General features: G+C 32.1%; 3 protein-coding genes across 3 annotated transcripts; 1 reads left to right on the top strand and 2 right to left on the bottom strand.

The window, feature by feature from the left end:
- The first annotated feature begins 2893 nt into the window (after positions 1 to 2893).
- Positions 2894 to 6551, top strand: LOC145600906 (3'(2'),5'-bisphosphate nucleotidase 1-like). The gene is made up of 8 exons (XM_081656771.1): positions 2894 to 3106; positions 3705 to 3780; positions 4859 to 4932; positions 5013 to 5218; positions 5462 to 5663; positions 5767 to 5865; positions 5955 to 6108; positions 6229 to 6551. Exons 1-8 carry the CDS (start codon positions 2930 to 2932, stop codon positions 6390 to 6392), a joined length of 1152 nt encoding a protein of 383 aa, XP_081512897.1. The 5' UTR covers positions 2894 to 2929; the 3' UTR covers positions 6393 to 6551.
- A 123-nt stretch (positions 6552 to 6674) lies between these two features.
- On the bottom strand, positions 6675 to 9835 carry LOC145600905 (2-oxoisovalerate dehydrogenase subunit alpha 1, mitochondrial-like). The gene is made up of 9 exons (XM_081656770.1): positions 9498 to 9835; positions 8633 to 8767; positions 8361 to 8543; positions 8101 to 8258; positions 7884 to 7983; positions 7647 to 7758; positions 7423 to 7562; positions 7153 to 7338; positions 6675 to 6991 (listed from the first exon to the last, which is right to left on the bottom strand). Exons 1-9 carry the CDS (start codon positions 9687 to 9689, stop codon positions 6824 to 6826), a joined length of 1374 nt encoding a protein of 457 aa, XP_081512896.1. The 5' UTR covers positions 9690 to 9835; the 3' UTR covers positions 6675 to 6823.
- Positions 9836 to 11726: 1891 nt separating this feature from the next.
- Positions 11727 to 13630, bottom strand: LOC145600108 (NAC domain-containing protein 104-like). The gene is made up of 3 exons (XM_081655992.1): positions 13414 to 13630; positions 12467 to 12744; positions 11727 to 11903 (listed from the first exon to the last, which is right to left on the bottom strand). The coding sequence occupies exons 1-3, from the start codon at positions 13628 to 13630 to the stop codon at positions 11727 to 11729; spliced, it is 672 nt and encodes a 223-aa protein (XP_081512118.1).
- Positions 13631 to 14153: the final 523 nt, after the last annotated feature.

The following is a 14153-nucleotide window of genomic DNA, read 5'->3' as shown; positions in this document are numbered from 1 at the left end:
ATTATATTATATACTTTTTTTTTTTTTTTTTTTGGCTACAAAATGACACAAATCACTTATCTTCTTACTAAGTAATTGAAGGTTTTCTATAAATAGCAAGTACATTAATAGCTGGAAATCATATACAGAAATCTAAGCATGGAATATTCAAAAATGAAATTCTTTCTCAGTTTTCTTCTTCTTGCACTATTCATGGTAAGCATCACTGCAAATTTATGCTTTTCTTTTAAGCCTTGTGACATTGTAATAATTATTAAATTGAATTCTTACTAATACTTTAATTAAGTATATTATAGCTAGCCAAAACAACTGATGGACGGAAAGATAGTATTGGAGATTATTGGGGAAAGAGAGACATTGAACAACTCAAGTACAATCTCTACGATTTCTTAAAGGAAGAAGGAAAATCAGTTCCAAAAGACACCGAAACAAGATATACTTCTTTCACAAAAGACTTCGAACCAAGGCCCAATCCGGCATCTGGGTGGCATGGTAAGACTATTTTAGAGTAAAGAATAAGGTCTTGTTCTCCTCACCTTAAAAAAATAATATTAAGTAAAAATAATTTCAATTCAGTAAAAATAAGTTCAATTCAGTATAAATAAGTTCAGTTCAATAAAATTCAGTTTTCTTAAAGAAGAATTATAAGATAAAAATAATTTCAGTTCAACAAAAATAATCTAAGTTCAGTAAAATTAATTTAAGTTCCGTAAAAATAATTTAGATTTAGCAAAAATAATTTCAGTTCAGGAAAATTAAGGTGAAGAGAACGGGGCCTAAGGCAACAAATAAATTTTTTGCTACAAGTAATTTGAACTGACAAATTACCTTTTTTTTTTTTTTTTGCATGGTATGTAATTAATATGCAGGAAAAGATGACATAGAAACAAAAAACACTTTTTTGGCAAAGGATTTCAAACCAAGGCCCAACCCAGTATTTTTTTGGCATGGTAAGACTATTTTAGAGCAAAAAAAAGAGGCAACAAATATATACTTCATTTGCTATAAGTAAAATAAACTAACAAATTATACACTTTTATTTATTTATTTATTTTATTTATTGTAGGAAAAGATGACATAGAAACAAAAAACACTTTTCTGGCAAAGGATTTCAAACCAAGGCCCAACCCAATATTTTATTGGCATGGTAAGACTATTTTAGGGCAAAAAGAAGATGCAACAAATATGTACTTCATTTGCTATAAGTAAAATGAACTAACAAATTACACACTTTTATTTATTTATTTATTTATTTTTTATTGTAAGAAAAGATGACATAGAAACAAAAAAACACTTTTCTGACAAAGGATTTCAAACCAAGGCCCAACCCAATATTTTATTGGCATGGTAAGACTATTTTAGAGCAAAAATAAGAGGCAACAAATATATACTTCATTTGCTATAAATAAAATGAACTAACAAATTACACACTTTTATTTATTTATTTATTTTTTATTGTAGGAAAAGATGACATAGAAACAAAAAACACTTTTCTGGCAAAGGATTTCAATCCAAGGCCCAACCCAATATTTTATTGGCATGGTAAGACTATTTTAGAGCAAAAAGAAGAGGCAACAAATATGTACTTCATTTGCTATAAATAAAATGAACTAACAAATTACACACTTTTATTTATTTATTTATTTTTTTTATTGTAGGAAAAGATGACATAGAAACAAAAAACACTTTTCTGGCAAAGGATTTCAAACCAAGGCCCAACCCAATATTTTATTGGCATGGTAAGACTATTTTAGAGCAAAAAGAAGAGACAACAAATATATACTTCATTTGCTATAAGTAAAATGAACTAACAAATTACACACTTTATTTATTTATTTATTTATTTTATTGTAGGAAAAGATGACATGGAAACAAAAAGCACTTTTCTGGCAAAGGATTTCAAACCAAGGCCCAACCCAATATTTTATTGGCATGGTAAGACTATTTTAGAGCTAAAAGTTTAGACAACAAATATATACTTCATTTGCTATGAGTAAAATGAACTAACTAATTACACACTTTTTTTTTTTTTTTTTTTGAATGGTATGTAATTATATTGCGGGAAAAGATAACGTTGATAAGTAATAATTATCGTAGGAAAAGATGACATGGAAACAAAATATACTTATTTGGCAAAGGATTTCAAACCAAGGCCCAACCCAATATTTTGGTGGCATGGTAAGATAATTTCCGTTAAAAAAAAAAAAGGCATCAAAAGATACCTCTTCTATCAAGCAATTCGAGTCAATGTCTAATTAACCTTTTTTTAATAGATGTAATTTTTGTTGCAGGAAAAGATGCCATAGAAACAAAGTATACTTCATTTGGAAAAAATTTTGAACCAAAGCCTAACCCGGCAATGGAAGGAAATCCCAAAGTTATTTGAGTTCAACTCGAATGAATCAAATCAATTATGATATGATACAACTTACTCTTGAAATGTTCATGCGGAAATGTTTGATTTGGTTCTTTCGTTATGTTATCTATATATGTATTTATAGAACTTGTAACTTTACTTTGATGTTAAAGCTTGTGTGATTTAGTCTTTTAAATCTTTCGATTATAATTAATGAATAAGTAACGACCATAGTTGGTTGTTGTATTAAGTGGCTAGTCATTCGATTGGCCATGCCTTGCCTTTGTATTATGATCAAATATTTATCTTAAATAAGTTTTAAGTTTTATGTATAAATATAATTTGATACGAAGTATAAAGTATTCTGTATATGTCCAGCTTTCCATCAAACACGACATATGAATAATGTAAAAATTAATCCAACATAATTTTTGTACACCCGAGTATTTAATTTTATTATTATTTTTTTATACCCCACAAATTATTAATTTGATAATCTAGAAATGAAATAATGAGTAGGTAGAGAAGTAAAGACTAGAGAAGGTGGCAAGAACAAGGAACAACTCAGTCACCATGTATATAGGCTTAAGCAGCTTAAGAATTAAAACCCACTTCATTATTCGTACTTTCAATCATAAACCCAAATCTTCTATTTTCTCTCTTCTCAATTCTTCTTTTTCTTCAATGTCTTACCAAAAGGAGCTTGTTGCTGCCAAGAAAGCTGCTAGTCTTGCTGCCAAACTTTGCCAGGTTTCTTTCTCCTCCTTCATTGCTGTATACGATTCAAAATGATGCATTTCAATATTTATTTGAATACCCAGATTAGAATCTGTCAGATTTTTTATGGGATTGGGGTAAATTTTAGTGGGTACAATATTTATTGTGATAATTTTGCCTGAGATTGATTTTGGGGGTTTTTCATTTGATTGAATTTGAATGGAGATGGAATTTTTGTTGTATATATTCATAAATTGTTTTTTGTGCACTGAAAATTGTATGAAGTAGTGGAATTTCAAGGTGAAAGGATTTAGATTGTTGGATGAAATTCTGGGCTGATTGCAAAATGGGTGTATATGAAAGTCAATGGAAATGTATACTTGCCCTATTATTTGATTGCAAAATGTAGTCTGGATCATATTTAGCTAGTCAATTGATAAAAATTCGACGGTTCGCGGCACGGCCGGTATGATCAACCATTGGATTAGTTTGGTTTGTTATACAGTCTTGGTTTATTGATATATATGCAGTTTTGGGTACAATGTTTCCTATTGTTATACCTGGCTTTCTGTAACAATGGCATCAAACTTTTGTTGAATCTTATGCTCCTATATTTTGGGACTATCTGCAGAAAGTACAAAAATCATTGTTGCAATCTGATGTTCAATCAAAACTGGACAAGAGCCCTGTAACAGTTGCAGATTATGGTTTGTAGTATAACCTTTTTATGTATATGTAATGTCTTAGATAATGCCGATATCTGCTCATATTTTGCTTTATGGTATCGCTAATCAATAATGGGTTTCTTATAGCCTGTGATTTATACTTGCCATTAGTATAAGCTATATGCCTATATGGTTGAAAAATGTCGAGCACGTATTACATTAGCATTTGGTACCACTTTCAAAGGGCTGCACACTTTCAGAGTGAATGTTGAGATGGGAAGATGCGGTAACTTTTTTGCGTGAAAACTTCCCTCACTCTGACTCAATATGATACCATACCTCATTTATTCATAAAAGCACCATTACACTTAGGGGGCGTTTGGTATAGTAATTTTAGATGTAGGAAACAGATTCAATTCAGTGTTTCTATTTCTAGTTGTTTGGTATAGGATTAAGTAACAAATACCGTTTCTGGAGGGTAGCAAAATCCCTCAATTTGTTATCCATGACAAACTAGTGGAAACAAAATACGTTTCCTTGCTCAATCACAATCAACATAAATTGTTTCTATTCCATTTGGATACCAAACATATAGTAAAGGTAATGTTTATCATTACACTTTTCCCTAATTATTTAAATCCTTTCCATTTACGGTGTTTATACCAAACACCCCCATAGATTATTAGCCAGACCAAATCTTACAATACCTTTAGAAACTGTAGGTATTTTATTTTATTTTATTTTTTTCCCACAGCCTGTCAACCTTCTTCCTTATAAATCTTCGTGTAACATAGCTTGAGGGAAATCTTCCTGGAATTTACTGGGGTCTATGGATTGTGCAAACTTGAAATGCTGTCCTTGTAATGGTGCTTGAAGTCATTTTTATCTGTCACTAAGGCTGGGTTAGTATTGTAGATTTGGTTATTCTGGGCGGTTTGTCTTAGTAATGAGTGCTTTGTGTCAATTAATTGTTCTCTGCATGGCAAGCAATGGCTCCAAAGTGGACCAACATGTAAAAGAAAGATGAATGGGACTTTTGTCAGCAAATTAGGGCTCACTAGACTCATTACACAGGTGCAAATTTATGACTAATATTGTACTCCTTGTGTGTATTTACCAGGTTCACAAGCTGTTGTTAGTTTTGTTCTTGAACATGAACTTTCTGCAGAACCATTTTCTTTGGTGGCGGAGGAGGTAAAATGTTGGTGGTCCTTAATGGTTACACTTCTCTGTTTACTTCGGCGAATTTACATTACAACTTTTGAATATTTCAGGACTCTGGAGACCTGAGAGAGGATGGTGCACAAGATACTTTAGAGCGTATCAGAGTGCTTGTAAATGATACTATTGCCAGTGAGAGTACATACAGTGTTTCACCTTTGTCAGCTGATGGTGTGCTTGCTGCTATCGATAGTGGCAGATCTGAAGGTGGTGCTGTAGGTCGGCACTGGGTTTTGGACCCTATAGATGGTACTAAAGGGTATGTTATTGAGAAAATTAGTAGAAGAATACTAAGGTCTAGTTTTTATCCTCCTGATATACAGTAAACAAGTCTAACTTCATCTGTCTATGATAGGTTGATCCCTGATTTTTCCTTTAAAGAATTATTAATTTTGCAAATAAGTCATATCTGATGAATGCATACATCTCTTAGTTTTAACTGCCTATTTTGTTCTGTTTTTCCTGATTTTGATACATCTAAGCTAAGATTGCATTATACCAGGTTTGTGAGGGGGGACCAATATGCAATAGCATTAGCATTGCTAGATCAAGGAAGGGTAGTCCTTGGGGTCTTGGCTTGCCCAAATCTTCCTTCAGCACCTCTTGGTGTGCAAAGCTCTGCCGGTCAAACTGGCTGTCTTTTCTCAGCTGTCCTCGGTGAAGGAACCTATATGGAATCACTTGACGGTTCTTCCCCAGTCAAAGTGCGCTCTTAATCTGATTGAAAATGTACTTACATCTATTCCACTGAAATCAGTACAGAATCTCATGCTTTTTTTCTATATTCTGTGGTTTCAACTATCACAGGTAAATGTCAGCCCAATAGAAAATTCTGAAGAGGCGTCATTCTTTGAATCATATGAAGCAGCTCATTCCTCCTTTGATCTGAGTAGCTCCATAGCAAAAGTAAGATTTGGTATTCACTGCTTACATTCTTTAGAAAAGTTTCTTGTACATATGGAAAAGCTACTTAATCATCAAAAATATTTCTACAGAAACTTGGTGTCAAAGCGCCTCCAGTTAGGATTGATAGCCAAGCAAAGTATGGTGCTTTGAGCAGAGGTGATGGGGCTATATATTTGCGTTTCCCGAAAGCAGGTTATCGTGAAAAGATATGGGACCATGCCGCTGGGTCTATCGTCGTTACAGGTACAGCGACATAATTTGCATCTAGTTGGTTTTTTTTTTTTTTTTTTTTTTCCTCAAATGTTTCCTGATTTTTTTTTTTTTTTTTTTTTTTTTTTGGTATGGATATGGTGGGTATTGCAGAAGCTGGAGGTATCGTTTCAGATGCTGCAGGAAACCCATTAGATTTTTCGAAAGGGAAGTATCTTGACCTGTACAAAGGCATAATTGCTACCAACCAGAAGCTAATGCCATCCCTTCTGAAGGCAATTCAACAGTCCATAGACGAGAAGGCTGCATCCTTGTAGTGCTGCTTTCTTTAATGTAATAATAGTGTTTATCTTCAATTTGATGCCCCTTTCAATTTTACTTCACGATTAATGTCATTTTGACATACAATAAAACAAGGTACTAGAGTTTTTGGGGATGATTGTAGATGAGAAACTGTAGCATTCATGAAAATTAATAAAATGTTGGTCACTTATTTTGTTTGCACAATTCTGTATGTATTGACTGACTGATCTAGGCTAAGTAGTTCACTTTGTTTTTTTTTTTTTTTTTTTCTTCTGCTCTTACTCAGACAGCCACCAAAAGCAAAAACTAAGTCGGCTTTAGGTATACATTAATCTCTATGCTAAAATAAGCACTGGATACATAACCATTATTCCTGATAAATTTTTATGTACATTTGCACATTATTAGCACATATCTTGGTGTGCTAAAGAATCAAGTTAATTAACTATACAGGAATATTTGTTGGATAATCTTTCCTGTGTTCTGTAATGGTCTTCCTTAACAATCTTTCTTGCTCCTGGAGATTTGGTGGGAGAACATCATAGACATCAGTAAAAAGATCGGCTACTGGTGGTTTATCAAGGTTCTCTGCAACTTGAATTGCTTGCAAGAGCTGTAACATAATACAGCAGTCAGACAGCTGTATTGAAGTTGTAAGTTTGTAACTTGTAATCTTAATTAACAAGTTTAAAACTTGACTGCACTGATCTACAAGCTTAGTTACGGAGTATTTCAAAATAACTAGGAACTCTTTCATAATGTAGCAGTTATTACCTGTTTTCGGACACTGCTTCTCAACTCTAAATCTCTGTGATCATTCCACCAGCCATTGCCATCAATCCATTTTCTAAATCTAGGTACTGGGTCTCGAGTTTTTCTCCACCGTTCAATTTCCTCAGGCGGACGGTACTTTGTAGAATCATCTGAAGTAGAGTGATGCCCTGCTCTATATGTTAATGCCTACAGTAACAGATTTTTTAATTATTAGCTCAACTTTTCCTAAAGGCAAACACAGTACAAAGATCAGCAATAACCTTTACTCACCTCAATCAAGATAGGTCTTTTTTCGGTGATGGCAATTCTTCGGGCTTCGTGCACTGCATTGTAAATAGCAAGAGCATCATTGCCATCAACTCGGATGCTTTCAATTCCATAAGCCTGCCCTCGGACAACCACTCCGTCACCTGTAAAAGGTATTAAAAAAAAAATTAAAAATATAGGTGCTGGAAATGTAAGTAGTGGAAAGCAGTATCATAGTCAATACTCACCTCTTAGCTGGTCAGAAATTGGGGTGCTGATTGCCCAACCATTGTTGCGGCAGAAAAATATGACCGGAGCCTCTAGGACTGCTGCAAAGTTCAAAGCAGCATGGAAATCTCCCTGAAACGAATTAAGCCAGTACAAAAGGTCAAGGCTTTTAAGATCAAAATCATTGACGGATGAACAAAAGTTTTTTTCAGGCCAGCAAAGTGCAGAGGCAAGTATAAACTTGTAAGTATACTTACTGTGCTGGTGCCACCATCTCCAAAATAAGTAATTGTACATGCATTTTTGTTGTCCATTTTCAAAGAATAAGCAGCACCGACTGCATGGAGTAGTTGCGTACTGAAGATGAAACAAAAAACAGAAGGAATTTGCAAAGCTGAGATACGTTTATATCAAGTCTAATGTACATCAGACAGTATGAAAGAACGAAAGCCTGTCAAAAACTACAAATCTTACGCGACAGTTGAGGATACTGTAATGTAATTGAGCTTGTTTGAACCATAATGTATAGGCATCTGCCTGCCCTTTCCATTATCAGCTTTATTACCAAAACATTGATTTGCAAATTCTTGCAGAGTAAAACCTCGCCATAACAGAAGACCTGGCTCCCTATACTGCAAATTATGAATTCAGGTAAGTTGAGACTAAACTTCCTTGAACTAATACACGTTGAACTCGAGTAATTTATCAGAATCATCAGTTATTCAGTTAGCTACCTGAGGGAATATAACATCGTCTGCACTGAGAGCAGCTGCTGAGGCGATATTGATGGCTTCTTCTCCCATAGTAGTGAGATAGAATGAAATTCTTCCCTGCCTTTGTGCTTCATAGAATATAGTATCCATCACTTGTAAGGTAACCATATTTTCATACATCTTGACAGCAAGTTCTTCGCCGACCTGATATAATCAAATTAATCAGTAAGACTGAGTATCAAACTTCCTGCAAACTCCAAGACCGCGACAAGTTTTCAAACACTCGATCTTACCTGCATAGGCGGGTTTTTCAGAAGCTCGCCATCATCACCAAGGACCCTATAGCATTCGACCCTACGACCATTAGTTTCCGAGATGAACCTCATTTGAGAGGTGATTCCAACCTTACCACCAGGAAAATCTAAGTCCTGTCATTATAAAATTACTCAAGTTAGAGCTATTCCTCAAATGATCAACTTCAAGGATGAAAAAAAACGGTTCGTTCTACTTGAAAAATCGCGTTCATTATTGTTATAATTGATCAAATACGAGTATACGACTCAAAAACACAACATAAATTAGCAGCATTACTTAAGACATTGCTTTAGACAATACCTTCATGCCTAGTCAATTTCACAATCAAGCATTACATTACATGATTTTTGTTTTTCTAAGGGGGTTAAAATTCGGAACCTATGTTTACCACCACGATGTGTAAGATTAATTTAGTCACGTATCTATGTTCCTCGGACTTGGGTATGGCCGTATGGGTACATATCCAAGTGTTGGACATATAATTTCAAAACTCGTGGCGCTCTGGCCTAATTTAGACACGGGTACAGGGACACGGCATAAAATCATTATAATAGTAAGCTTTAGAACACCAACCCTTGAAGATCACCGGGGAAAAAAATAATAATAAATAAATAAAATCACTGTGTTCTGATTTTTATTTCTTAGCAAAAGCCCCAAAAAACAGGTAATTAATTTTATATTTTTTTATCTATACCCCTCATTGAATTATAAAGTATATATAAAGAAAAATACTATGTCACATAATCAACCATATAATTAAAAAATTAAATCTACAAAGTTACAACAATTTAACCTTAAAACAGAGTAACGCATGCATAAAATAAAGCAAATAAAAGAGCTAACCTGATCATCATCATCATCTGAAGTAAAATTAATTTGTTTCTGGGCTATCGTAGATTCAAAATGATGAGAAACAGAATTTGGATTAATAAGATGAGTTTTTGATGAGTTGGGGTAATTAAGCATACTAATTGAACCCAAATTTGATCTTAATTTGTTAATTAGAGCTCTTGATCTTGTTAATGATGATGCCATTGATAATATCTAGAAGGAAAAAAAATTTGTGGAAGAAGATTGTAAAAGAGGACAATTTTGAAAATTGAGGATTATTAAGTAGTATGAAGACAATTTGGAGATGATGAGTAGGAAAGATTGACACTTATGTTTGCGTGTTTGTTCATATCCTTTTAAACCAACTAACTTTTGCCACTTTGGCAGTCTATATATATAGAGTTGATCAGGGTCGGGTCGAAAAAATTAAATGTTTCGGGCTAAGGTTTTGGATGTGAAACATAAGACTGGACACGTAAATTGGATCGAGTTAAAACGGTCTTTTAGGGTTGAGTTGAGTTAAGGTCGGGCTTTGAGTTAAACTTTTATTCTAAGAATTGTTGGGTTGTATAATTTTTAAAATTCGGGCTGGGATAAGCCCGAATATAAAACACGCAAATTGTATGATATTTTTTTTTTTTTTTTTTTTGACACTCAAATTGTATGATATAGAGTGTACACATGAACACATCAAACTTGATAAAAACGTTTATTTTTTTGGTTTTATTTGTTATGAATAAATTTAATCTAATAAAATTATGGGTTGGATCTGGTTGATCTTATAAAAAGATTCATTAAATTGAGCACAATTATGGAGATTGGATTATATTTGTATATAATTTAAATGGGTTGACCAAGATTAAATGTTTTCAAACGTCAAACCACCATATCGTGAAGATTGTTTTGACTTATATTTCTCCGTCCATGATATATTCGATTTTATATTCTATAAAATAAAATATATCTTTGCAATTTGAAGAAAAATAATCATCGTCTTCAAAATCAAATCCAAAGGGCTCGATTAGCATAATCCATTCACAAGTCACCAAAATCTTCAATACTAATTTAAGAATAAAAAATGACAAGATAAAAATAAATAAATAAATTAAATAATTTGACATTTAGACTGTTTAACATTGTAATATATGAAATAGTATTGAAAATTTTGTTTTGAAAGAAATTCAAGAGAGTATCATTTTGAAGATCTGCATTTATAACATGATGCATGGGTGCCTATATGGCTATATATCTTTTGTATTTTTTGATATTATAGACACAATAAGAATATAAATGTACATACAAACACGGGATATCTTTTAGTATATTTGTATCCATGATGTATTTAATAATTAATAATCTTCTATTGACCAAATTTGAATTTGCGGCTTACGTAATAGTGTAGAAACAATAATCACCATACCTTCTACAAATTTAATTAATATATTATGAGGAAGACTTAATTAGTTGGATTGTACAAAATTAAGGCTGCATCGCAGGCTCCTAAACACACATAAAATAGGTGGGAGGATATGCATAGGCCTATAATTTGATGGCCATTATTATTAATCGACAAACAAGATAGAGTCACTTTTACGTCTGTATTGTTGTAGCTCTTTCTCTTTCACTGGTCCAATTCTTATAAGTGAATATGAACCTTTGTATAGGCTTACTCAATATTCTATAGGTCCAACGGTGGTGAGCCATTTGGATACCCAAACATACAACTTAAAATAAAACTACTCCGTAGTAAATTGGTTTAAATTGAAGCTCATATAAATTTAACATCATTCTTCTTTTAATTAATGAAATTATAGTTGATTTTCTGAAATCAATTTAAACTAACACTTCAGCTAATCCAACTACTTCTTCCTCTACTAATTAAAGTCTAGATCTAAGCAAATTTGATGGTTCAAAGCATCATCTTAGGTTGTCATTAATTCCTGTACATAAGTAATTGAATTCTTGATATTATTAATTAGTTCAATCAAGAACCAATATATGGAAGAATAGAGACTCAGGTTCGATGCACAAGAAACTTCTATTAATGAAAATAATACATACAAAATACAACATTATAGCTAATTAAACTTCTGCTGAGCTAATAATATTTACAAGAAAAAAAAAAAAAAAAAAAAAAAACTGTTTATGATATATTATTTATACTTTTGTCTCTTTTTTTTTTCTTTCCTAACTATATTGCTATGTTTTTTCTTTTTTGTGCTATGTACTTCGTATAGTTTTTTAGTATGGGTAAGTTACTTCATCCTGATCATTCTCCTCCATAGCTAAATACACAGCTTCGTCGGAAGAAGAAAGCTCCACCTCATTGTTATATTTGTCTTCATTGAAGGTTTTCATCCATTGAGATTCATCCCATACTTGTTGCACCCGACATAGAACCCATTTGTTCATCACATCCTAAGCAAATGAATCAAAATTAAATAATAGCAAGATATTAAATCAAATATTAATGGCAACATTATAACATATAATTAATTGAATCCCAAAAAAATTGGATTTATTTTACTTATTCCATGCATGCTTAATTATCAAATTGCTGTCTACCCCTTAAACAATCTAGCTTAATTATGCTTTGTATAATATATAAGACCGATATTAATTCAATATTTAACAATGTAAGTATATGTAACATGGTTTTTATAAACCATGCAACCACCACCGACCACAAATGATATATAGAAATCAATGTACTTGGTATGTTAATCAATTGCAACATGCTAAAAATGTTTAATTTCCTTATAATGGTTGCACCATATCTGCAATTTACAAAACAATAATAATACACTTTCTCACCAACCTAAAAAGAACGGGAATTTTGGAGAATCAGACATAGAGTATACATGTTTAAAAGTTTATTTCATGTTAACTGTGTCACATAGAATATACCACGTAGTTGTTAAATATTGTAATGTTGGTCTCTAGCTACTATTAGTATAGTATGTTAGGGTACTTACAGCTGCTGGCTGTTTTGATTTTCTTTTTTTAGAGAGATTATTATTATTGCTACATGCATGATATTCTTGCATGAACCATCCATTTTTGACTCCTGATGATGCATACATGCCCTTGTCGTAGAACACCAACCATTTCTTCAACCCTACTAACTTGTTACAATTATTTCCAGCATAAATGGGTTGATCCATACCCACTAATTCCTCCCAGTACCCGTTTTCGGATACCCGATGCTCTGTCTTTCTGGTGTAGAAGTACCATTGTCCACAGCTCTCAAATGCCTCACCTTCATATCATCATACATACATGCAAATTTAGAAAAAGTCTAAATCATAAGGCTTAAACCATTTTATTTCTTTGTTCAATTTAGAAAATATATACTCATATGTATTTACTTAAGTATATCATTATTTAGTGGGGAAAAAAAGAAAAAAAAAAAACTTCTCATAAATTTTTTTATAATAATTAAATTAGTGAATTGTAAAATTTTAAGGTTAATTAATATCAAGTAGTACTACTAGTAATTTAATTTGGTTATTAGATTATGTAAGTATGTGATCAAAATCACATTGAGGAGGTTAAACAAAGAAAAATAAAAGCAAAGGATGATATTTGGAACTTTGGCACTGTTCCTCTCTTAATAAATTAAAATAAAAAAGTTTACCACTAAAGAAAAATTAACTTTACCAAATCATAGTAAACTAATCAATAAAAGAAATGACATTAATTAAATTATAGAGTAGATGCATCAATCAATCATATAATTACCCTTATACATACTTGTAATAGATACATGTAATTATACTATAAGAAAATTCAGATCAAATTATTGAAGTAATGAAGAACATTTTAGATAAATTAAACTAAGATAAAGGGCAGCTTAATTTAGAATACCTATAAAAAATAAACAAGTGACTAATCAAAGATAAGTAATACGGAGTATGTAATTACGTACCATGAAGTTGACAAGGATGATAGTGATGAAAGAAATCCTCTAACTCAGGAATAAGATGAGGATTATTACAATTGTTAGAAGGATAATTATGCGAAGACGACGAAAGCTTAAGCTTGGAGTACAAGAAATGAAGTACAAGCTCTTCATCAGTAGGATCAAACCTAAACCCTGGAGGAAGCTGCTTCATATCTAACATGTTCTCATTATTTTCCACCATATTTTGTATGTTTTGAACCATATTGATAATATAGCTTAGTATGATAATATCTTAACTAAGAGGAGATTATAATTTAATTAGGTTAGGTTAAGTTGTTTGACATACACATATATATAAGATAAGAGTTGGATAATATATAATATATAAATTAAATGATGATTGTGGTTGAAGCTAAGAGATTAGATGGAAGTGGAGATGTTTCCTTTTAATTTTAGGACTTTTTTTTGTTTTGGTTAGATAAGAAAGGACAAATGTTATTGATTGTAAGTTTATTTAAAGAGAGAGATGTTTCTACATATAACTAGACAGTTAATTAAGGATGATTGAATTGGTGTAATAGGTACTTTCTTATATATGCTTTTTAGGTCATATTCTATTCGGTGAGAAAGTTAAATTGAAAGAAAATTCACATTGGAAACATGGCTGATGTTGTGGAGGTACAAGCCAAATTATACAAGGAGTGATTGATAGAAAGTTGTATGAATTGAAAGACAACTACCTATATGTTTGTCATGAAGTATAA

Source organism: Chenopodium album, chromosome 21, assembly GCF_948465745.1.
Source record: "Chenopodium album chromosome 21, dcCheAlbu1.1, whole genome shotgun sequence".
Taxonomy (NCBI): Eukaryota; Viridiplantae; Streptophyta; class Magnoliopsida; order Caryophyllales; family Amaranthaceae; genus Chenopodium; species Chenopodium album.
This window is presented reverse-complemented; position numbering and strand designations above follow the sequence as displayed.